The sequence below is a fragment of the Chiloscyllium plagiosum genome, unplaced genomic scaffold (assembly GCF_037043375.1).
Source record: "Chiloscyllium plagiosum isolate Xiang-an unplaced genomic scaffold, Cpla_swu_hap1 HiC_scaffold_6, whole genome shotgun sequence".
Taxonomy (NCBI): domain Eukaryota; kingdom Metazoa; phylum Chordata; class Chondrichthyes; order Orectolobiformes; family Hemiscylliidae; genus Chiloscyllium; species Chiloscyllium plagiosum.
The window spans coordinates 104,087,405-104,113,985 of NW_028270144.1; the positions used below are offsets into that span (position 1 = coordinate 104,087,405).

Below are 26,581 nucleotides of genomic sequence, written 5' to 3' on the forward strand. Positions count from 1 at the left end.
GTGCATTCTTGGTTCCCTCTACTTTTGCACGCATCCCCTTGGGCTCCAATTTTGAAGTAGATTAATTCTGCAGGGATCAAACTGGGATAAACTGAATTTTACAACTTGAATTTCTGTTTGTGCAGACCAGTCCCATCTCTTTTTTTTTTAAACCCCTTTTAGTGTATCTGCTACAACAGTTAACCTAGCACACAATTTGGTTGGAAGTCTCTTCTGTTTGCAGGTTTTGAAGATTCTTTCTGAAATGCGTTTTGGATAGATTCAGCCCAAATCCTAGTTATTCTGCATCACAAAACTGTCTCTAATATAACACTTGGCAATGCATTGAGGAGCAGAATGTGAGAAACAACAGGAATGTGGCATTTGAAGGCCAGCCATCCCATCTCCAGAACATCACTGTTCCTTGGAATAGCTTCTAAGGTTCAATTAGTTTCAGGCTCTCTTTCATCAGTCTGTGCTTGATCATAAGGTTGTAGGGGTAATGTTTAAAGTGTTCTTTTCCATTTGCAATTATTCATCTAATGAAACAGGTCTTGCTGCAGGTGACTATCAACAGTTTTTGAGGTTTGGGCTAATAAGTGGCAAACCACATTTGCATGAGCCATGTGTCGGGCAATGGCTTCCTTTTGAAGGAGAGTTTAATTATTGAACATAGAACATTACAGTCCAGTACAGGTCCTTCAGCCCTTGAAGTTGCGCCGACCTGTGAAACCAATCCGAAGCCCAATTAACTTACACTATTCCATTCTCGTCCATGTGTTTACTCAATGACCATTTAAATGCCCTTAAAGGTTGACGACTGTTTCAGTGTGTGTTCCACACCCCTACTACTGAGTAAAGAAACTACGTCTGACATCTGTCCTATATCTATCACCCCTCAATTTAAAGCTATGTCCTCTTGTGCTCTCACTGTCCACCCTATCTAACCCTCTGATTATCTTATGTCTGAATTTAGTCACCTCTCAACCTCTTTCCCTCTAACAAAAACAGCCTCAAGTACCTCAGCCTTTCCTCATAAGACCTTCCCTCCATATCAAGCAACATCCTAGTAAATCTCCTCTGAACCCTTTCCAATCCCTCTACCAATAAAAGGTAACACATTGTATGACTTCTGAACAGCCCTATCAACTTGGGTAGCAACTTTTAGGGATCTATGTACCTGGACACTGATCTCTCTCTGCTCATCTACACTACCGAGAATCTTACCATTAGCCCAATACTCTACATTCCTGTTACTCCTTCTAAAGTGAATCACCTCACACTTTTCCATATTAAACTTTGTTTGCCACCTCTCAGCCCAGCTCTGCAGCTTATCTATGTCCCTCTGTAACCTATAACATCCTTTGGCACTATCCACAACTGTACCGACCTTAGTGTCATCTGCAAATTTACTAATCTATGCCCTCATCCAGATCCATTATAAAAATGGTAAAAACAATGATTGCAGATGCTGGAAACCAGATTCTGGATTAGTGGCGCTGGAAAAGCACAGCAGTTCAGGTAGCATGCGAGGAGCAGGACAATCGACGTTTCGGGCAAAAGCCCTTCATCAGGAATACAGGCAGAGTGCCTGAAGGGCTTTTATCTCTCCACCCTTCAGGCACTCTGCCTGTATTCCTGATGAAGAGCTTTTGCCCGAAACATCGATTTTCCTGCTCCTCTGATGCTGCCTGAACTGCTGTGCTTTTCCAGCACCACTCTTTGTCATTTTTATAAATGGATTAACAGCAGTGGATCCAAAACAGACCCTTGTGGTACACTACTAGTAAGTAAACTCCAGGATGAACTTTCAGCTAGCCAATCTTTGATCCAAATCAACCTCAATCCCATGCCTCTGTATTTTCTGCAATAGCCTACCATGGGGAACCTTATCAAATGCCTTACTGAAATCCATTTACACCACATCAACTGCTTTATCCTCATCCACCTGTTTGGTCGCCTTCTCAAAGAACTCTAAGATTTATGAGGCATGACCTACCCTTCACAAAACTGACTTGCCCTAATCAGCTTATTCCTTTCTAGGTGATTATAAATTCTATCTCTTCTAACCTTTTCCAACACTTTTTTTTTTTTACCCACAACCAAAATAAGGCTTGCTGGTCTATAATTGCCAAGGTTGTCTCTGCTCCCATTCTTGAACAAGGGAACAACATTTGGTTTCCTCCAGTCTTCTGGCACTATTCCTGTAGTCAATTACAGCATAAGGATCTAAGCCAAAGACTCTGCAATCTCCTCTTTGGCCTCCCAGAGAATCCTTGGATAAATCCCATCTGGCCTAGGAGACTTATCGATTATCACACTTGCCAGAATTGCTAACATCTTATAAACTTCAATCCCATCTAGTCTGATAGCCTGTATCTCAGTATTCTCCTTGACAACATTGTCTTTTTCTAGTGTGAATACTTACAAAAAATATTTATTTAGCGCTTCCCCTATCTCTGCTGACTCCATGCACAATTCCAACTAGTAGCCTTGATTGACCCTAATCTTACTCTAGTCATTCTTTTATTTCTGACATACCTGTAGAAAGGCCTATCTCCACTTGACAGTTAATGGCATTATTTCAACAAATGCTCCTATCATTAGACATTAACAACTCCAAGGATGTTAGGTTAACTGGGCTAACTATGTAAGTATGCTGGTTACAAGAGTATGTCTGAGCCTGGGCATTCTGCAGCAAGTCTGGAGGTGGTGTGCCCATACATCTGCCATTTTATTCTAGATGGTAGAGGTCATGAGTTTGGAATGTATTGTTCAAGGGCCAATGGGGAGTTGTTGCAATGCACTTATGCACACGGTTGTTCCTGTGTGTCAGCAGAGGATTGAATGTTCAAAGTGGTGTACAGGGGCTAATCAAACAAGCTACTTAGTCCTGAATGTCACTGAGATAGGGTGTTGTTAGACCCACATTCATCCTGGCAAGTGGAGAGTACTTCTTTACACTACTGATTTGTACATTGTTGATGACCTGCCCTTGACCTGTTGATGTTGCCGTTTAGTTTCTGATGAATAGTACTCCCCAGGATGGTGACCATGGAGGTATTGGCGATGATAATACTGTTGAGTCTCAAAGGGAAGTAGTTCTGTTTGCTCTTGTTGGGTTTGTTGCTTTGCTCTTGTCTGGTACTAATGTTATTTACAACTTATCTGTTTCAAAACTGAATCTTGTCTGGGTGCTGTAAATGGACATGGACTCCTTCAGTATTTGAGAAGTGGCAATAATAGAGTCTTGTGTATTATCTGATGAGATGACTTGAGCAAGGTCATGGATGAAGCAGCTGAAAATGGCTGGGCCTAGGGTACTCTTTTGAACTCTTTTTCGGAGATGTTCTGGAGCTAAGCTGACTGATCTCCAGAAGCACAACCATCTTTTATCTGTTTATTTCAATGACTTTAACCAGTGGAGAATTGTCCTCTTCATTCCCATTGACTTTTGTCAGGGCTCTTTGCCATAGCCTTGTTGGTTTCAGCTTTGATGTCAAGGGCAGTCGCACTTACCTCACTTCTTAAGTTCATCTCCTTCAGCCATGTGGCCAGGCAGAATTGAGCTGGGCATTGGTATGCAGGTTGTTGTGTGTTGATAGCACTGCTAACATCTTTTTCCATCACTTAGTGATTGATAGAAGATTTGTTAGGCTGGGAATTGGGTTAGATTGAGTTTGTCCTGATGTTTATGGACAGGACACGCTTAAAGAATTTTCCATGTTGTTGCGTAGATAACAAAAGTGTTGTAGTTGTACTGGAATAACTTGGATAGGAACACAGCTGATCAACATATTTATCCCTTAATCAATATTGCTATATCAGATTATCTGGCCATGATTACATTACTGTTTGTAAAACCTTGCTGTGTGCATATTGGCTGCCATGTTTCCTATAGTACAACAATACACTTTGTTATCTGTAAAGTGATTTGGAACATCATAAGCAACACAATGCAAGTGCTTTTGAAGGATTTGAATGATATGACACTAACCAGAAATTCATTAAGAATGTGTGACACAGCAGTCGTTTTGAGTGCTCACAAGTCAATTTTTTTTTCATGTCAAGACTTAAATGGAGTGCACTTCCCAGTAATCCCTTCAGTGGAGATAATTTGAAGAGTTGCCATCAAAGACCCTTGAGTGGGAGTTTAAAATGCAGAAATGATCTTTTTCCCTGAATGAAACACAATGCAATACTCTGAATTGTAGCTTGTAATTCAATATTACTGTTTGGAAAATAAACACACTTCTCATGATATTAAATAAGACATGTACACACCAGTCACTGAAAATAGTGGTACACATTAGCATGAGTGGCAGAAATGTTATGGTGGAGAATTATGCTGTTTGGCCCATTGTGTCCGCACTGATTATCTGAGCGTTTTTGACTTGCTGCCAGTCTCCTTCCTTTACCCCAGAACCCTGTGCATTGCTTTCATTTAAATAAGCATCTAAATGCTCTCTTGAATGCCTGAGTTGAACCAGCCCCTGCCACACTTTGGGCAGTACATTCCATACCCTAACCTCTCTCTCATCTTTTCTCTTCACCTCTTATCTGCTTCTTTTGCAAAATGCTTTAAAACTGTGGCCTAGGTCTGCCATATTTTTACAAAAGGGAAGATTGTTTCTATCTGCTCTATCCAAACCCTTCGTGATTTTAAGCAGTTCTTCCATTAAACCTGCCATCAGTCTTCTCCTTTCCGGGGGAAACAGTCCCATCTTCAATCTATCCTTAAAACTGAAACCTTTCATCCCTGGAATAATTCTCATAAACGTCTTCTCCTCCGTATTCATACCTTCTCTATAGTATAGGGCCTAGAACTAGACACAATACTCCAACTGAAGTCCAGGATCCTATTTAAGTTCAGTATAACCTTGCTGCGTGCACTCTATGCCCTTGCTAATGACCTAAATACTGTGTTTTATTAACAGCACATTCAGTACCTTTTGCTGCCAGTTTTAGTACCTTCTGTATTTATACAGCCAGGTCTCTGCTCATGCAGACCCTTTTTAGAGTAGCACAATTTTATGGGGAAGGTGGGATGGTGTGACCAAAGCAAGGTCTTCAAAATTGTTTTTATAGCTTGATTTTTATTGTCACATTCAATAAAATGTAGTGAAAAGTGTTGTTTTTCCATGCTGCACAGGCAGATTGTACCATTTTTAAGTGTAAGATGGTGACAGAACAGTGTAGAATACCATGTTACAGCTGCAGGGAGAGAGATGAACATTAACAGTGGAGAGGTCCATTCAACCACAATGGCACAGTGGTTAGCACTGCTGCCTCATGGTGCCGGGAACCCGGGTTCGATTCTAGCCTCTGGTGACTGTATGCAAACTCCACACAGACATTCTCCCCGTGTCTGCGTGGCTTGCCTCCAGATGCTTCGGTTTCCCCCACAGTCCAAAGATGTGCAAGTTAGGTGAATTGGCCATGGGAAATTGCCCCTAGTGTCAGAGATATGTAGGTTAGGTGCATTAGTCAGGGGAAATGTAGAGTAATAGGGTAGGGGTATGGGTCTGGGTGGTTTACTGTTCAGAGGGTTGGTGTGGGCTTGTTGGGCCAAAGGGCCTATTTCCACACTGTAGGGATTCTATGAAAAGTCTGATAGCAGTGGGGAAGAAGCTGTTTTAGAATCTGTTTGTGGTTTATTCAAGTGTTTATATCTTCTACCTGATGGAAGAGGGAGGAAGAGAATATAACTGGGGTAGGAGGGGCCTTTGAGTATGTTGATTTGCTTTCTTGAAGCAGTAGTACGTGTAGATGGAGTCAATGGATGGGAGACTGGTTTCGGTGTTCAATTGTGCATTGTTCACAACCCTGTAGTTTCTTGTGATCGTGGGAAGACTGGTTGCCATACCATGCTTTGATATATCGCGATAGATGCACCATAGAAAGCATCCTATAAAAATTGATAAGTCTTTCTAGACATGCTGAATTTCCTTAGCCTCCTGGGGAAGTAGATACTTTAATGTGAGTGGACCAGGACAGATTGTTGGTGATCATCACTCCCAGGAATTTGACACCGTCGACCATCTCCACCTCAGTTCCATTGATGCAGATGGGCATGCCCTCCAATCTGCTTCCTGAAGTCAATAACCAGCTCCTTCATTATGCTGACATTTGATGGGGAGATTGTTATCTTGACACCATGCTGCTAAGCACTCTCTCTCCCTCATCGTTTGAGATCCAACCTATAATGATGGTGCCATCAGCAAACTGGGAAATGGAATTTGGCCACTTATGAGTGTATAAGGAGTATAGTAGGGGGTGGAGTCTGCATCCTTGTGGAAAACTGGTTATGGTGGAGGAGGTGTTGTCGTTTAGTCTTATTGATTGTGGTTTTGAAGTCTGATCAAGGATCCAGAATGGGGTGATGAGACCTGGGTATCGGAGTTTTGAGATTGACTACAGCTCCGCCTTCACTAGTATAATCAGTAGGAGCCTGAGGCAGGTATCCTTGTTATCCAGCTGTTCCAGTGTGAACGTAGGACCAGGAGATGGCATCTGCTGTGGACCTGTTGCACTATTAGGCAATTTGCAAAGCATTAAGGCAAATTGGGAGGGTGGACTTGATGTGAGCCATGACTAACCCCTCAAAGCTCTTCATTTATTATGGAGGTCAGAGCCACCAGGCGGTAGTCATTGAGGCCTGCTGCATGATTTTTCTTTTGGCACTGGGGGTGATGGTGGCCTCTTTGAAGGAGGTGTGGAGTTTGGATCTTAGTAAGGAGAGGTTAAAGATGTCTGCAAATACTCCCACCAGCTAGTCTGCACAGGAACTAACAAGGCAGGGGAGGGGAATGTGTGTCTGGTGGTGACATCCCACTGGAGGTGACAGAAATGGCAGCTAGTGATCCTCTAGATGTGGATGCTCAGGTTGGTAGGTGAGGAGAAGTCGTCTCTATCACTGCTGTGGGAGGGAAGGGAGGGGTTGAGGGCTGAATTGTGGGAGATGGGTCAGAATCAACTGCAGATCTTGTCAACCACTGCTGGGGAATCCTCTGTTGAGGGAGAAGATGGATGTTTCAGGGGTCTCCTGGTTGAAGTTGGCATTATCAGAACAGATGGAGGAACTCTAGTATGGAATAGCCTTTACAAGAAGCAGGGAGAGAGGATGTATAGTCAAAATGGGTGGCAGTTAGTTTGTAGTGGACATTGATGGCTAGCCTATCCCCAGAAATGGAAACAGATGTAAAGGAGGAGTCAGGGATGGACCAGGTGAAGGTGAGGAGGGGGTTGGAAATTGGATGTGAAATTGATAAATGTTTCCAAATCTCAATGAGAGAGGAAAGTAGCACTGATATCATGGATATACCAGAGAGTTGTGGGTGTGAAAGGACTGGAACAGGGAATGTTCCAGGTAGCGCACAAGAGACCAGCATAACGAGGGCCCATGTGGGTACACACTGCCATCCCTTTTAGCTGAAGAAAATGAGAGGAATTAATAGAGAAGTTGCTCAGAGTGAGGATGAGTTCGGCCAGCTCTTACTGCATCTTCTGCAAAAGAAACAATTTTTTCCCAGTTACCATCAGTTCTGAAGAAGAGTCACTAGACCTGAAACATTCATGTTATTCAGTGATGCCTGGCTAGTGCCTTGTATTGTCCTGGCGAGGTTTCCATATTTTTATACTCCATTCCCTTGAAAATAAGGAAGGCAACATTTCATTTGCCTTTACTTTTTACCCACTGAACTTTTTGTTAGCTTTTTTGTGATTCCTGCACAAAGACTCCCAAGTCCCTCTATGCTGAAGCTTTCTGCTGCATTTCCCAGGTAAATAATATTCAGCTCCTCTACAGCCTAAAACTAGAGGGGGTGGGGGGTTGGCATAGTCTCTTAAAAATTGGGGCCAGACTGTTGAGATATGTTAGGAAGCACTTCTGCACACCAAGGATTGTAGAAATTTGGAATTCTCTCCCTCAAATGGCAACTGATGCTAGCTCAGTTGTTAATTGTTTAAATGTGAGATACATTTTCTTAAGCAAAGGTATTCGGGGATATGGGTCAAAGGCTTGTATATAGAGTGAGACTGCAGATCATCCACTACCTCCCTGAATGGCAGAACCGGCTTGAGGTGCTGAATGACTTACCCCTGCTCCTATGTTCCAGCCAAAATTCTTCATTTCACATTTCCCTACATTATGTTCCATTTGCCCCCTCAGTTAGCCTGTCTCTATCCTTTTGTGTCATCTCACCACTTGCCTTCCCACCTATTTGTGTCCTCCACAAATTTGGTGCCCCAATATCCACTTCCCACATTCAATTAGTTAATAAATGATCATGACCCCAGCACTGATCCCTACTCCACTACTTCCATCTTGTTATCCTGAAAATGCCCCCTTTTATCCAAACTCTGTCTATTAGTTAGCTGACCTTATACCCATGCTAATGTACTACCCTGGTACCATGGGCTCTTAAGTAGCCTTATAGGATCATAACACAGCTGGAGTAGGCACTTAAGCCCCTTGAGTCTGCTCTACCATTTAATACAATCATGGCTGATCTTATGTTGTTCTCAACTCCACCTTCCTGCACACTACCCATAACCCTTTAACCCATTACTAAGTAAAAATCAATCTCCTCATTTAAATTTCTTCAATGTCCTGCACTGTGGGATAATGAATTCCACTGAATTCCACAACCCTTTGAAATATATAATTTTAAACTCCAGAGAATATAGGTTAATCTCTCTCTTTTCATAAGACAAACTCTTCATCTTTGGAATGGATCTAGTGAACCACCTCTGAAGTGCAACTACATCCCTATTCAAATAAATAAGTTTTATGCAGCACTTTATTAAATACCTTTTTTGGAAATTCAAATATATTACATTTACTAGTTTCCCATTATCTATTCTGCTTGTTACTACTTCACAGAACTCTAATAGATTTGTCAAACATAATTTCTCCTTATTTAAGTTTAGCACAGTTAATTCCAACTCCAGTTTCTCTCACTCCAACTAATGCTATGTTCTGTTATTGTTATGGTCACTGTTTTCTGAGGAATCTTTTATTCTGAGATCACTTATTAAATGCGCCTCATTACACATTAGCAGATCCAAAATAATCTGATTGTCGGTTGTATGCACAACACTTATATTGTCTTGGATATACTGTAAATTCTTCCTCCTGGCTACCTCTGCCAATTTGAATTTAATCTAGATGCAATTAAAGTCACCCATGATTTATGTACGTGCCATCATTGTCTCCTGATTTATTCCCTCTCTTGCCCTTTGGCTATTGATTTGGGGGCCTGTAGACTACTCCCAACAGTGTCATCTTCCCTTTGTTGTGGTTTACCTTCATCCATATGGATTCTGCATCTTCTGATCAGGATCATGCTGTTGCACCTATTCCAATTTTATACTAACAAAGCTTCTCCAACACCCTTGCCTTCCTGCTTATGCTTTTGAAAACTCATACCTTTAATATTTAGTTCCCGGTTATGATCTCCTTGTGATGGTGGTTCTGTAATGGTTATAAAATCCTATCCATTAACCTCAATTTTTGCTGTTAATGCATTAATTTGCTACTGAGCATTAGGTGCGTTTTAAGTAAGAGTCATTAATTTTATCTTTTTAACCACATGACCCCTTGTTGACCCAATTTGTTAATTTTAACTGTTTGTACAGCTAAATCCTGAAGTCCAGACTACGGCTGAGACAACTTCAAGGTCGCATTATTGTATCTATCAATTGTGCATAAAACTACAGTATGAAACGCTAACTATACAATGGATTAAATTGGTTTGTTCCGACCATCATTAAATAGATAACCCTTTTTTAAAAATGGGATCTGGGCATCACTGGCAAGGCTGCTGCTTATTGACTGCCTCCGGTGATGTTTTAGTGTCAGCAATCTTGGTTGTTCTTCAGGAGTGACATGGGATGGACCAGGTAAGGGTGCCAGATTTCATTGCCCAGCATTAATTAGTAAATCAGATAACTTTCATAATACATTCATTTTTAGTGTCTCCAATATCAGTCACTGGCACTACAGAAATGACCGACTTGTATTCCACCATCCTGACCGTCGTCCAACAGTTTCATGGTCTCCATTACCGATGCTAGTTTTTATTCCGTATTTATTTACTTGCCTGAATGTAATTTCATCAGCTGCATGTTTTTGGATGGTATAAGCTCTGTGCTTCAGTACTTCATACAAGCTTCTGGGATCACCATTCATTATGATCTGAGGATATTGATCTAGTCTGTACAGTTAGTGTTGTTATATCTATAAATGTGTAATATTTCTTGGGTTACAAAAACAGGAGAAATAGAACAAATTCAGAAAATTTACAGGAATGGTTCTAGGAATGAGAAACTTCAGTTACGAGGATAGATTGAAGAAGTGGGATGAAGGCTGAGAGGAGATTTGCTGGAGGTTTTCAATATCATGAGTGGGCTAGACTGAAAGAAGAATGAGGGCAGAGGTTTGGGGTGATGTGAGATAAAACATTCACACAGCAAGTAGTTAAGGTATGAAATGCACTGCCTAGAAATATGGGGGAAACTGGTTCAACTGAAGCATCAAGAGGACATTGGAAGATTATTTGAATAGAAAGGGCATGGAGGGGTCGTGGGGGGAAATCAGGAGATTGGAATGAAGTAACGGACCAGGTGAAAAAGCACTGGGCTGAATAGCCTCCTTCAATGCTTTAACAATTCTGTGAACTACAGCAAGGAACAATGTATCTACATTTAGAATGAAGGTCCATTTTTCCAGGGTGGAGTAACTGCTGCTCTGCTATAAAATGGTATCTCTGTGAGACTCTGCTCCAGGTACCCAAGCTGGGCCGGGCCATTGTTTTTGGACACTACTGCAACGAAACTGATGTGGAAACTGAGTAGGGTTTGTCGAGTGTCAAACCTGTTTCCTGTTTCTCTGAATTAAGAAACCTTCTGGATGGGTCTAGTGGAGCTGCAAATAGCTCTGTCTGAATGAAACGTGAGCTGTGGTTACAACATGCAATGGAATTCTGTGTTGAGATCTGAAGGCATTCACTCTGTTTCTCTCTCCACTGATGCTGTGTGACCAGTTCAATATTTTCAGTGTTCTTTTTACATTTTTTTGTTTCAGATGAAATAACTGCACAGAAGCTGGTATCCCGTCACCCTTTAGTTACATGTGTACAATACACTAGCTGTGACCTGGAGCTCTGATTCAGTCCCTGAAGTAAGAGGACTCTCTGAATCCCCTGTGTATATCTGTTGCTCTGGGCTCCTTGACTGGGGCCTTTAACCTGGGCCAGTCAAGTGCGATCCACCTGGTTACAGTCACTACAGATTTCTAGCATCCTCAGTATTTTGCACTTTGTTTAATTTTCTCAGTGTTATGGACACTATAATTTCATTGTAGGACTGCCTACACAACACAAATTGCAGAAACTTGAGAAAAAGGTCTTGCATTTCCATAGCACCTGTCAGAAACCTCTGAACTAAAGCATTTCATACCTGACAACGTACTTTGAAACGTGGTCGCTGACCTAATGATATTTCTCTTGGGTATTGGTTCAGGAATAAATGCTGGGAGAGTTCTCCTGCTGTTCAAAGTAACACTGGTTTTGTTTCTGCATCTACCAGAGATGGGGTCTGAGTTCAATCCGGAACTTCTCCGCCTGAAATATCCCCAAACTCTCCCATAACCTTCAAGCCAAAGGATGAAACCTTGTTCAATGCAGGAGAGTATATTGGGAGCAGCACCAGGCACATCTACAAATGCAGTGTCACCCTGATGAAGTTGTAAAACAGGACTGCACGCAGGTTAACCAGTGGTATGTCATATGTTTAGCTAAGTGATCCCACAAACATTAGACCAGATCTAAACTTTGCAGTACGGCCCCATCAAGGCATCAGTGGCAGTGAACAACTAAACAACTAACTGCAGGAGGAGGCTCCATAAATATCGTCATAAACTCAACATGAATGCATAAGATGAGGCTGAAGCATTTGTAAACCCTCTCAGTGTGAAGTACTGAGAGGGTGATCTGTCTCTCACTCCTCCTGAGATTCCCAGCATCGTAATGCCAGATGTCAGCCAATTTGATTCACTCTATGGTATTAAGAAATGGCAGAAGGCACTGCAAAAGCTATGGGACCCTGACAACTTTTGAAGGCAGTCCTGAAGACTTGTACTCCACATTAGAAACAAATATTTGTGTGGACTATGATGAACTGGAAGATGGAAGTTTGAACAATTCTAAGATTGAGGATTTACCATCTGACGGTTTGGAACTCTGTTCTCTCTCTCTCCTTGAGTCACTATGGAGTATATACCCTTTACGGGGAGAGCACATAACTTTTATGAGCAGTATCCCACCATGGTTTTTTTTTTTAGAGAGATAAGAGGTTACTTTTAAGGTTTCAATTCAAAGACCTAAGTCTGGCTGTCCTTCTACCTCATCAATCTATACTTTTAAGCCACAAGGATGTTGTCATTTTGTTTCCCTACTCTTCCCCCCCCCCCCCCCAAACTGATAATGTATCTGCAGGGCTGTATCGTTTTGTCTTGGCTGTGTATCAATATGTGGGGGGAATTAAATGTAAAATTTAACATTAAGTCTGTGTAGTAGCGTAATTAATAAACCGTTTTGCCACTTCTTAAAGAATGAGTTTGTTCTTAATAACCAAGTTGTTATTTTTTTCAGTATATCAAAGAATCTGGTGAAAGTCTCTTTTTTTTTGATCTGGATAACAGTAATAAAGAGACACATTGATTATTTTGATGATAAAACAAAACCTTTTTCACTTTTTGTATGGTTTTGTGAAGCAGTGGAGCTTGATTAGTGTACTCAGAATCTAACGGTAACATTAGTTGTGCATATAGACACACTGTTACAGTAGAGCTCCAACACTGGCATCTACCAAACATTTCCAAAACTGCTCGAGCACGTCCTGGCCACAAAAAAAGCAGAACAAATATAACTATTTCCTCAGTTTACCTTCACTCATCAGGAAAGTGTTCGTAAAGGGTCATCAAATGTTATCAAACAGCATTTGCATGGCAAAAACTCCCTACCTTTTATCTTAGCCTGCAGGACACACTTTCCTCATTCCTGAAGAAGGGCTTATGCCCGAAACGTCGATTCTCCTGTTCCCTGGATGCTGCCTGACCTGCTGCGCTGTTCCAGCAACACATTTTCAGCACAAATATCTGTCACTGACACCCTCCAGTTTCTGATCTGCTGAGGTGGTGGAACACAACTCTGACTTCATTACAACCTTTATCTCAGCAAGGACAAAGGAGTTGAAGTCTTTAAAAGGTGAGAGTGACTGCCCTTGACATTAAGACAGCATTCACCTGAGTAGGGCATCTAGGCACCATTGCAAAACTGAAATCGATGGTGAACGGGGGGAAGCTGTCTTGTGAATTGGAGTGAACCCAGCACAAAAGAAGATGGTTGTGCTTGTTGGATCTTAATCATCCCTTTACCTGGACATCACTGCAGAGGTTTCTGTGTTGTTTTATAACCAACACTCATTATCTTCTGGATAAGATCAGAGGTGGGGATGTTCACTGATGCAATATTGACCACCATCAGACTCCAAAAAATGTAAGTAACCTGTGTTCAGATCTTAAAAGACCTAGACGATATCCAAGTGTGGGCTGACAAGTAGCAAATGACATTTGTGACACACAAATGCCAGGCATTGGCCATCCTAAACAAATAGAGAATCTAACCACCTCTGTTTGACAATCAATGACACTGCCACTTTTTGAATCTCCCACTATCAATATCCTAGGGATTGCCATCAACCAGAAAGTAAACTGAACCAGCCATATAAATACAGTGGCTACAAGAGCAGGTCATAAGCTGAAGTTTTGTGGTGAGTGAGTCACCTCCCGACCACTCAAAGCCTGTCCTCCATAACCAAGGCACAAATCAGGAATGAGATGGAATACTGTTTACTTGCCTAGATTGGTTCAGCAACGTCTCTCAAAAAGCTCCACATTCTCTGGGTCAAAGCAACCCACTTGTTGGGTAAGTAATCACACTCCACACCATTGACACTTATTGTATACTATCTCCAAAATGTGTATTGCAGTCATTCACCAAGGTTCCTTTGGTCACATCTTCCAAACCTGTGACTTCTACCACCCAGCCAAAGAAGGGCAACTGGAGAGACTTTGGAAATTTGGCATGTCCATAAGGACAAGCCAAATTTTGATCAAGGATAGTCAGCATGGTTTTGTGAAGGGCAGGTCGTGCCTCACAAACCTTATTGAATTCTTTGAAAAGGTGACGAAGGAGGTTGATGAGGGGAAAGCGGTAGATGTGGTATATATGGATTTTAGTAAGGCGTTTGATAAGGTTCCCCATGGTAGGCTACTGCAGAAAATACGGAGATATGGCATTGAGGGTGAGTTGGAGGTTTGGATTAGGAATTGGCTGGATGGAAGAAGACAGAGGGTAGTAGTTGATGGCAAAGTTTCTTCATGGAGTGCCGTCACTAGCGGTGTTCCGCAAGGATCTGTTTTGGGACCATTGCTGTTTGTCATTTTTATAAATGACCTGGAAGAGGGGTTAGAAGGTTGGGTGAGCAAGTTTGCGGATGATACGAAAGTCGGAGGAGTTGTTGACAGTGAGGAAGGATGTGGCAGGTTACAGCAGGATATAGAGAAGCTGCAGAGCTGGGCAGAAAGGTGGCAAATGGAATTCAATGTAGCTAAATGTGAGGTGATTCACTTTGGGAAGAATAACAAAAAGATGGGGTACTGGGCTAATGGTCGGATACTTGGTAGTGTGGATGAGCAGAGGGATCTTGGTGTCCATGTACACAGATCTCTGAAAGTTGCCACCCAGGTAAATAGTGCGGTGAGGAAGGCATATGGCGTACTGGCTTTTATTGGTAGAGGAATTGAGTTCCGGAGTCCTGAGGTCATGATGCAGTTGTATAAAACTCTGGTGCGGCCGCATCTGGAATATTGTGTGCAGTTTTGGTCGCCATACTATAGGAAGGATGTGGAGGCACTGGAACGGGTGCAGAGGAGGTTTACCAGGATGTTGCCTGGTATGGAAGGAAGATCGTATGAGGAAAGACTGAGACACTTGGGGCTGTTTTCATTAGAGAAAAGAAGGTTTAGGGGTGACTTGATTGAGGTGTACAAGATGATTAGGGGGTTAGATAGGGTTGACAGTGTGAACCTTTTCCTGCGTATGGAGTCGGGTATTACAAAGGGGCATAGCTTTAAATTAAGGGGGGGTAGATATAGGACTGAAGTTAGGGGTAGGTTCTTCACTCAGCGAGTCGTAAGTTCATGGAATGCCCTGCCAGCAGCAGTGGTGGACTCTCCCTCTTTATGGGCATTTAAGCGGGCATTGGATAGGTATATGGAGGATAGTGGGTTAGTATAGGTTAGGTGGGCTTGGATCGGCGCAACATCGAGGGCCAAAGGGCCTGTACTGCGCTGTATTCTTCTATGTTCTATGTTCTATGTTCTATGACACTCGCCAACCTTTACAGATGCATAATAGAAAGCATTCTATCCAGGTGTATCATGGTTTGGTATGGTAACTGCTAGTTTTAGATTTTAGATTACTTTACAGTGTGGAAACAGGCCCTTCGGCCCAACAAGTCCACACCGACCCGCCGAAGCGCAACCCACCCATACCCCTACATTTACCCGTTACCTAACACTACGGGCAATTTAGCATGGCCAATTCACCTGACCTGCACATCTTTGGACTGTGGGAGGAAACCGGAGCACCCGGAGGAAACCCACGCAGACACTGGGAGAACGTGCAAACTCCACACAGTCAGTCGCCTGAGGCAGGAACTGAACCCAGGTCTGTGGCACTGTGAGGCAGCAGTGCTAACCACTGTTCCACCGTGCCGCCCACCACTACAGAAAGTTGTGAACACAGCCCAGACCATGTAAGCCAACCTTCCATCCATGGACTCCATCTACAGTTCTTGTTGTGGAAAGGCAACCAACATCATCAAAGACCCCTCCCACCCTGGTTATACTCTCTCTCTCCTAATCTGTTCCATCAGGCAAAAGATACAGGAACACGCACACCAAGTTCAAGAACAGCTTCTTTCCTGATGTTATTAGACTTCTGAATGGACCTCTCCAATTTCAAATATAATGTTGATCTTGGTTTTGTGCACCTCCTGTGCAGCTGTAACCTTGTATGCCTCACTCTGTCTAAGCACTCTGTCCTTGCATGCAAGACAAAACGTTTCACCGTACTTGGATAAATGTGACAAAACCAATCAAATCACAGATGGGTGGGAACATCACCACCTGAAGTTGCCTTCCAAGCCCCACTCTGTACTGACTTTGAACCACATTGCAGTCCCCACTTTGTTAGTATCTTGGAACTCCCTTGCTAATAGCACTGAATGTGGACTACTTTGGATTGCAGCAGTTCATCGGCACTTTTTTGAGGTCAATATCCAGAAAAACACTGAAACCCTAACGTGTTTCATTTGATATCTTTAAGCAATACCACCCTCAACACCTCCCATCCCCCACTCCCACTGCTGAATGTAATGTTGAGCTCTGTTTAGCATTCTCTAAAATAATCTTTTCCTCTTTTTTTTAAGGAATAATAACGAGGGCATCAGTGTGGCTTGGCTTTCCAGATTTAGGGAGAAGAATCTCACTTAATGGAACTGAAATATGGCCGAAAGCTTTCTGTGTCAGCACTGCTGTGAGTTGCTGTGAAGCTTTTGTATCAAGTATTTACTTGTTTCCTTGTAAGAGTTAAGGAACTAACACAAGTTTTGTGAATTGTCACTGTCACCCAGCAGGTTTGGATTCAACTGTTCTATAGTGCCACCTTCTGGTGGCTGTTCTACTATGCTGTGGATGCTTATCTTGTTGTGAAGCGGTCTTCTGGGTTCAGGTAACCTTACAGAATATAACTATTAGCAAACAAATTATAGGCGCATAGTATGTTCCAGTTACAAGTGATCTCAGACTTGGAAGTAGTAGCATTAAAAGTTTTTTTTAATACATAATTTACTGCTTCTAAATGGTTCAATGCTTAAAATAGTCACCATGTTTCAATACTATACGGTAATATGATTGTGGTACCATTGGGAAATACCATCCTCCAGTAATTCAAAATGTTCAACTTGTCTAAAGAGCATTAATGAAATTTAATCATAGTTCGTTTATGGTGAAGGTTTCAAGTTCCAGGGATATAATTCAGTGATGTTCGAGGTGAGCTACTGGTATGGATTGAGGATTGGCTGTCTGACAGAAGGCAGAGAGTTGGGATAAAAGGTTCTTTTTCGGAATGGCAGCCGGTGACAAGTGGTGTCCCGCAGGGTTCAGTGTTGGGGCCGCAGCTGTTCACATTATATATTAATGATCTGGATGAAGGGACTGGGGGCATTCTAGCGAAGTTTGCCGATGATACAAAGTTAGGTGGACAGGCAGGTAGTACTGAGGAAGTGGGGAGCTGCAGAATGATCTAGACAGTTTGGAAGAGTGGTCCAGGAAATGGCTGATTGAATTCAATGTGAGCAAATGCGAGGTCTTGCACTTTGGAAAAAAGAATACAACCATGGACTACTTTCTAAACGGTGAGAAAATTCGTAAAGCCAAAGTACAGAGGGATCTGGGAGTGCTAGTTGAGGATTCTCTAAAGGTAAACATGCAGGTTGAGTCCGTGATTAAGAAAGCGAATGCAATGTTGTCAATTATCTCAAGAGGGTTGGAATATAAAAGCACTGTTGTGCTACTGAGACTTTATAAAGATCTGGTTAGGCCCCATTTGGAGTACTGTGTCCAGTTTTGATCCCCACACCTCAGGAAGGACATACTGGTACTGGAGCGTGTCCAGCGGAGATTCACACGGATGGTCCCTGGAATGGTAGGTCTAACATATGAGGAACGGTTGAGGATCCTGGGATTGTATTCATTGGAGTTTAGAAGATTTAAGGGGAGATCTAATAGAAACTTACAAGATAATACATGGCTTGGAGAGGGTGGACGCTAGGAAATTGTTTCTGTTAGGTGAGGAGACTAGGACCCGTGGACACAGCCTTAGAATTAGAGGGGGTAAATTCAGAACAAAAATGCGGAGGCATTTCTTCAGCCAGAGAGTGGTGGGCCTGTGGAATTCATTGCCGCAGAGTGCAGTGGAGGCTGGGACGCTAAATGTCTTCAAGGCAGAAATTGATAAATTCTTGACGTCACAAGGAATTAAGGGCTACAGGGAGAATGCGGGTAAGTGGAGTTGAAATGCCCATCAGCCATGATTGAATGGCGGAGTGGACTTGATGGGCCGAATGGCCTTACTTCCGCTCCTATGTCTTATGGTCTTATGAAAAGTTGGGATCAGGCATCGAAGTAATGTGGACTTTTCTTTTAAAACACAGCAACGAGTTTATTGAAAATTTGCTGAAGTGTGGGATGCTAAATGAGTTTCAATTTTCCTAAAGAGAAGGGATCAAAGGATGTTACAGAAGGATGGGATTGACGTTGATTGGAAAAGGATCAACTTAATGTCACTTTCCAGTAACTTGTGTTTCTACATCAGCTTACATCAACTGGACTTATTTTGCTTGAAGGAATTTCTGGGAAGATAACATTAAATGTGTAAGCATTCTCAGCAGAGTCACTAATCGTGATTCCTCTCATTTACAATTTTTGTTTTTTTTGTGCTTATGATTCAATTGGGAAATTAAACACAAAACAACCATTTCAGTTTACCATCAAATTCAAAATATAACTTTTAAAAATAATAAACCTCTGTAAATTGTGGTCCTGAGTATTTCACTGTAGAACTCTGTAGCATGCAATGTTGAAATAATTAGTATTGCCTTCTAGTTGTTCAGAAACCTGAACCACAGGGGAATATATCGCATAATTAAAACCATTCTCTTCAACTCCTCATCAAATACATTTTTAAACTATGACTAGTCCCTAGCAGTGTTTTTGTTTTTCTATCACTTGGATATAAATCATAACTCATGACATAATTCTGAGTGCGGCTTTTAAGCATTGTTATACAATTCCAATTTAGCACTAATAGTCAGATTTCTTTATTTCAAAGGGTAGTATCTGTTCTGCGTAGCGCCATTAAATAGATCAGTCTTCAAGACTGATTTGGGCTTCATTGGACTTGCAAGAGATTAAGTCTTGACTCTCAGCCCAATGCTGGTAATGTGGAGACCTGTGACTGAAGACTGCTGGAGCAACCACTGACTAATCCACGTTACCATCTCCATCAATCTAGCCCCAAACCAGCTGTGACAGAGAACTCTGCTGCGGGAGACTCAATGTTGCTGGAGCCAAAGACCCACCCAGGCAGTGCCTCACAGCCAACCTGGCAATATCCAACATGCTAGAGCTGTAGTGTCCAGGGCACCTGGTCCATCCCAGTAACCATCAGAGTCAGCAGCTGCATGAAGACACTTGGCTCCTCAACCAGGAAACACCAAGACTGATTCGACGAGAATGATCAGGAGATCCAGGATCCCCTCCATCACAAATGCAAGGTGTTTCTGAAGTGGCAGCTCCACCAAAACCTGTATGGGAGGAAACAAACCTTCAGAGAACTGAAAGCTGAGGTATAACAAAATAAACTCCTGTGATCTGCAGCACAGACGATGAATGGAAAGAAAACAGGAGGCTCAGTAACTCGCTGATAGACACAATGAGTCAGGCTTTTTCAACGCAGAGTACCCAGGCACCTACTCTACAGAGTCCAAAAAGGAAGAATTGCTCTCCAAAGATGGAAAGATTTTAATGCAAGTGCTCTCAACGCCATTTCATGACACACTTCACTGCTGTCTCTGTGCACCTTGAACCTGCTGTGATATCAAAGCCGTCCCAACAGCTGGAAAACAAGGTCCGACACAGATGGAATCTCCTTGCTAAAGGATTAAAATATGAAGCTTGAAAGGGTTCAGAAAAGATTTGCAAGGATGGTGCCAGGGTTGGAGAGTTTAAGCAATAGGGAGGCGTTGAATTGTTTGGGGCTATTTTCCCTGGAGCATTGGAGACAGAGGGGTGACGTTTTATAGAGGTTTATAAAAACATAATGGACATGGAGAGGGTAAGTAGGCAAGGTCTTTTCCACAGGGTAGAGCAGACAAAACTAAAGCATTTGAGTGGGAGGGGAAAGATTTGAAAGGGACTTAAGGGGCAGCTTTTTCACATGCTGAGGCGTGTATAGACTGAGCTGCCAGAGGAAGTGGTGGAGGCTGGTACAATTACAACATTTTTAAAAGGCATCTGGATGGGTTTATGAATAGGAAAGGTTTAGAGGAATATAGACCAAATGCTGGCAAATGGGACTAGATTAATTTAGGATATCTGGTCAGTACAGACAAGTTGGATCGAAGGGTCTGTTTCCATGTAGTACATCTCCATGACAGCCAAGTCTCTCCTGATTATGAATCCACAATGTTATCGCCCATATCTGGAACGAAAAGAACATACTGGGAGATCCAAGATGCTGTAGTTGTAACCATCTCCTTCAAGAAAGGAGACCAGCTAACTGGAAATTAGAGATCTCCCTGTTGACAGCTGTAGGAAAGATCACTGGGAGAATCCTCCTCAACTAACTCTGTGGTTGAAGAGCTCTTTCCCGAGCCTGTGTGGCTTCTGCCTATCGAGAGACACAATAGACTTGTTTTCAGTAAGAGATAAATCAAAGAAAAGTGCAGGGAACAGCACTGACCTTATGGAAATTAATGACAGTTGCGTAATTAAATTAATGGAGCAATACATAGAATCATGTGACCGATGAGCACAGGCTGAAAATAATGGTAGCACAATATGATAGGTTAGTCAAATCACGTGACAAACGAGCAAATATTAAAGACAATGGTGGCATAATGTGATAGGTTAAGTGTAAAGTAGAAGACCATTGTGGCAGAAGATGATATTAGTTTAGAAAGACAACACAAGCTAATGACACCAGATAAGCGCAGCAACTAGAAAAGTATAAAAAGTAGGAAGCCCCAAGAATCGGGGCAATCAGGAAGCTATTTTCTGATTGTCACAGCTTTTGTTTGCAAATAAAAGTTTTTAACTTCAGAAATTCTCTGCGTCTCCCGGTGATTCTCACAGAGCATTAGGTACAAACTCTCCACAGCAACCTCTGTACATGGCCACCTTCAATCTGAGTGCTCTTTTCCTTCCAGACATGGATGTTAACATTGTGGACTCTCTGCTGTATTGGAGCTGTACAATATGGAAACACCTTTCTGTCCAACTAGTCCATACTGACCAGGTATCGAAAGTTGGTGTAGTCTCATTTGCCAGCATTTGGTCCATATTCCTCTAAACCCTTCCTATTCATGTATCCATTCAGATGCCTTTTTAAATGTTATAATTGTACCTGCCTCCACTACTTCCTCTGACAGCTCATTCTATACACTCGGTTAGCTATGAGGGATTGTGGAATATTCTCAAGTTTGGCTGCTCAGACATCCATCACCATTCTCTATGAAAGAAGCCATGACCTCCTTCAATGGATCCACCGTAGACACAATTCACGTGCGAACTGGGGTCAAGTGGGGCTGCATCATCACACTGATCTGCTTCTCCATCTTCTGCACAGCACTACCCTGCACCCCAACCCTTCACCCAATGCCCCCCAAATCTCCATGAAGCACCCGGCTGGAGTGGAGCTAAACCTGCTGGACAAATGGAAAACTGTTCAACCTTCGCCTTCACGGCAGAATCCAGACCAACCCATCTTCTGTCATTTTTTAATGTGAAGACTGCATCTCAATATCTGTGTGTCTCTGCAAACCCCAGAGGCTGAATTATAGTCCATCATTGTGTCCACGGAGGGGTATGAGAGGTGAGTAAACATCTGAAAAATGAAGGTTCTTTACCAACCCACTCTTGTCACATGAAACTGCTCCACCCCCCACCCCCCATAACCTCCCTTGACCACAGCAAGCCAATGGACAATGTTGATAATTCCCCATACCTCAGAACTTCCTCTCAGTTCGAGCAGACATTGATGAAATCCGACATTGACTCTAATGCATCAGTGCAGCCTTCAGACACCTGAGAAACAGTATTTGAAGTCCATGACCTCCAATCCAGCATCAAGCTCTCAATCTACAGAGCAGCCACAGTCCCCACCCTCCCTGTGTGGATCAGAATCATGGACCATATACAGCAGATACCTCAAATCCCTGGCGAATTATCATCGACTGTGGTGAGCACCCTCTCTCAGGTCAATAGTCCCACAATCTAGGCACAGGTTATCCATGAGCATCTGCAATGAGTGTACCACATTGTCCACATGCCTGATACAAGACTCCCTAAACAAGTGCTCTACCCTGAGCTCCACAATGGAAAGTGATCAGATACAGGAAATACCACCCTTGAAGCCTTCCTAAACAAATGTAGCCTCCCTACCGACTCATGGGAATCACTTGCCCTGGATTAGACCATTCACCACTGCAGAATAACATCCCCACACCACCCCAAAGACTATGACAAAAGCCTGCAAAGACATGTTTTAAGAGGCAGAGGAATTGGCATTATCTGAACACTATATTCAAACTACATTCTAAACTGCACATTAATGTGGTTTGAGCGCCATTGAATGTTCCTGAGTGAAATTAAATCTTATAGACCAAGGAAATCGCAGGCTTGATCCATGAATGCTGCTATCAGTTGAGTTGAGAGTAAATAGTACCACAAGCAGCTGCTGGCTGTATAATTAGAAGGATTGCCAGAGTTCCATTTGTTGACTGTCATTACAGAAGTGTAGATGTGAAGAGGATTGGGTTCAGATGTAGTACCGCTTGTGGCTGGTGGTTTGCTGTGATTAAAAAAAATCTGCCCCAGTGGAAGTAGAGCAGCAAACCCAGCTCCAATAGTCAGTACCTTCATGAGAGGATGGAAACTCTTCCAGGGAATTATTCAGATGGCTCTTTCAAAGACACATAGACACAATGTGCCAAATGAACTGTAATTACCTTTGTCCTGGAGTCACTTTAAGAAAATTTGCAATTTATTTAAAATGTCCAGGGAACATTGAGAAGGTGGAGATGGTGGTGAGCTTCCTTCTTGAACCGCTGCTGTCCACGTGCTGTAGGGACTCACAATGTCCTTAGGAAGGGAATTCTAGGAAAGTGATCTAGTGACATTGAGGAAACTGGGGAAGGGTTAAGCACTGAAATCCTGAGCAGTGTCTGTGACGCGCCTGATCAGTGCTAGGGGTGCTACAGTGCTTTCTACTCCAAAGGATTGTTGAGATTTTTGTTGGTTTTACACCTGTTATGAAAAGTTTTTGAAGTAAATCAGTATAAAAGTAGAGTAAGTGTAATACAGACAGCCCAAGTATTCGTTGTTCTGATTATCTACTCCCAATGCCATTGTTATCACACAGGGTAAAGCGGCGATCTTAGCTTTCTAAGTATTCCAAATGTACATACACTGACACCTCTTTGGGGTCCCAAGATAATGGTAGTTGAGCTAGAGGCCTCTCCCCATATCACAAGATTGGTCCTGTGAGATTGTGTTTGCTGCCATATTTGTGAAAGAAAAATGCAAATGCCTGTAATCTTGTGAGCAAGTCTTTGTATTTGCTATGTGTAATTTATAATTCAAACAATGTTGCAAATTCTTATTTGATTTATGTTGATGCTGATTCATTTTGCAATAAGTTATTTTTAAAAAAGTGAAATCTTGTTGGTAATTTGTTCACCTGCAGGTTGTTTGGTAAATGTGATGGTTTTTGTTTTACAGTATGAGGAGCTCTGCTAATAATCCAGCTCAGGAGAATATTTAGGTTGTAACTGCAGTAGTCTGTAAACTAGTGCTGCTGCTGTCAGCTTCATATTGTTCAAGGTTTTAGTTGTCCTTTTTCTGTCATCAGTAAAACCCACACAGTATCGTCATGGAGTCATTTTATGTTGTCACTCATTTATTGTGGACAGTGTGGCCTTCTCCATGTTATGATGGTTTGGATGTGAAATCTGTTCTTGGGTTAGATGTTGCGTAGAAGGAAGAAAGCCCCACCACCATACGGTCATAGACATATACCTCAGGGAAACAGACCCTTGGATCCAACTTGTCTATGCCGACCAGATATCCTAATCTAATCTGGCACCTGCCAGCACTTGGCCCATATCCCTCCAAACCCTTCCTATTCATATACCCATCCAGATGCCTTTTAAATGCTGCAATTGTCCCAGCCTCCTCCACATCCTGTGGCAGCTCATTCCATACACGTTCCACCCTTTGCGTGAAAATATTGCCCCTTAGGTCCCTTTTATATCTTTCACCTCTGATCCTAAACCTATGCCTTCTAGTTTGGGACTCCCCACACAGCAGGGAAAAGACCTTGTCTATTTATCCTACCCATGCCCCTCATGATTTTATAAGCCTCTAAGGTTACCCCTCTGCCTCCACTCCAGGGAAAACAGCCCCAGCCTGATCAACCTCTCTCTATAGCTCAAATCCTCCAACCCTGGCAACATCCCTGTAAATCTTTTCTGAACCCTTTCAAGTTTCATAACTTTCTTCCAATAGGAAAGAGATAAAATAGCACACAATATTCCAAAAGTGGCCTTGCCATTGTCCCTGTACAGCGCAACATGACCTCTCAACTCCTATACTCAATGCTTTGACCAATAATGGAAAGCATACCAAATGCCGCCTTCACTATCCTATCTACCAGCGACTCCACTTTCAAGGAGCTATGAACCCACACTCCAAGGTCTTTGTTTAGCAACACTCCCTAGGCGCTTACCATTAAGTCCTGCTCTGATTTGCTTTTCCAAATTGCAGCACCTCTCATTCCTCTAACTTAAACTCCATCTGCCACATCTCAGCCCATTGTCCCATCTGGTCCAGATCCTGTTGTAATCTGAGGTAACCCTCTTCGCTGTCCACGACAGCTCCATTTTTGGTGTCCTCTTCAAACTTACTAATTATACCTCTTTTATGCTCGCATCCAAATCATTTTATATAAATGATGAAAAGCAGTGCACCCAGCACCGACCCTGGTGGCACTCCACTGCTCACAGGCCTCCACTCTGAAAAACAACCCTCCACCACCACCACCACCACCACCACCCTCTGTCTTCTACCTTTGAGCCAGTTCTGTATCCAAATGGCTAGTTCTCCCTGTATTCCATGAGATCTAACCTTGCTAATCAGTCTCCCAAGGGGAACCTTGTCAAACACCTTACTGAAGTCCATAAAGGTCATGTCTACTGCTCTGCCATCATCAATCCTTTGTTATTTCTTCAAAAAACTCAATCAAGTTCATGAGACATGGTTTCCCACGCACAAAGCCATGTTGACTCTCCCTAATCAGTCCTTGCCTTTCCAAATGCATGTAAATCCTCCAACAACTTGCCCACCACTGATGTCAAGCTCACTGGCCTATAGTTCCCTGCCTTGTCCTTACCACCTTTCTTAAACAGTAGCACCACGTTTGCCAACCTCAAGTCTTCCGGCACCTCACCTGTGACTATCAATGAGACAAATATCTCAGCAAGGGGCCCAGCAATCACTTCTTCCCTAGCTTCCCACAGAATTCTAAGATACACCTGACCAGGTCCTGGGGATTTATCCACTTTTATGCTTTTCAGGACATCCAGCACTGCCTCCTCTGTAATATGGACACTTTTTTCAAAATGTCACCATCTATTTCCCTACATTCTATATCTTCCATGTCCTCCTTCACAGTAAGTACTGATGCAAAATACGCATTTTAGTATCTTCCCTCCTCTCCTGTGACTCCACATGTAAGCTGCCTTGCTGGAAATGATCTCTGTGGTATACCGATGCTAGTGTGTGATTTTATTTTAGATTTTGTCAGACTTTGTGCGAAGGCTTTTATCAGAATCAAATCCATTGTATCATTGCTCCTGTCTGCAGCCAAGTGTCTGACCCATATTTAAATGTTGCTGCATGAGAGGCTGGAGAATACACTTAGCTATTTTGATGAAGGATGAGGGATAAATGCTGGTCTAACTCTGTTGGACAAGGTGGTGATGACCTTTTGCCTTGGGTCATTTCAATGTATTTGATGGATTCACACTTAAGATGTTGTTATGAAAGGACTTCCGGGATATTGACTCAATAACACTGAAAGAGCAGCGATGTATTTCCAAGCCAGGATGGTGTGGCAGAAATTGCTTGCAAGAGATGCCACATTAATTTCTTACCTTACCCCATGGTAGGTTTTGGTAAGAAATGGTGAGAGAACTCACTAGTCCTAGTGGCAAGAAAAAGCTCCTCCAAAAAAAAGTCAATTAACCTGGAGCAGTGTTTGTAGAGGAATAAGACTGTTATTTTCTGGGTCTGTAGATTGTGAAGGAGCAAAAATAGCCTTTTGTAGAGTGATATGTGCTTCTTGTCAGATATGAGAGTTTAAGGGTTACTGTAGATTATATCTGCCATAAATGCTGTTAGTTTGTGAATCTTATCAGATTGAATGGATTGGTTGGAGAGACAGTTAGAAGCAATGAGGAATTTGCAACAGTGTGTGATGGATGGCAGTTATAGGAAGGGAGGAAAGTATTGGATACAGTCACATAGATGGGTTAACTCCAGGAAAGGTAAGAGAGGTAGGCAGCTAGTGCAGGAGTCTTTTGTGGCGATCCTCATTTCAAACAGGTATTGAGCAGCCAAGTTTCTGGTATTGAG

The 26,581-nt window shown here is 42.6% G+C and overlaps 1 protein-coding gene across 1 annotated transcript in view; it reads left to right on the forward strand.

Annotated features, from left to right (window-relative positions):
* The window catches only part of gpr143 (G protein-coupled receptor 143), a 93,540-nt gene that overhangs the window by 8,777 nt on the left and 58,182 nt on the right, over positions 1 to 26,581 (forward strand). The window contains exons 2-3 of the mRNA XM_087988312.1: positions 16,537 to 16,643; positions 16,744 to 16,838. Of these exons, the coding sequence (XP_087844438.1) occupies positions 16,537 to 16,643; positions 16,744 to 16,838 (202 nt within the window). The remainder of the gene's footprint in view (positions 1 to 16,536; positions 16,644 to 16,743; positions 16,839 to 26,581) is intronic.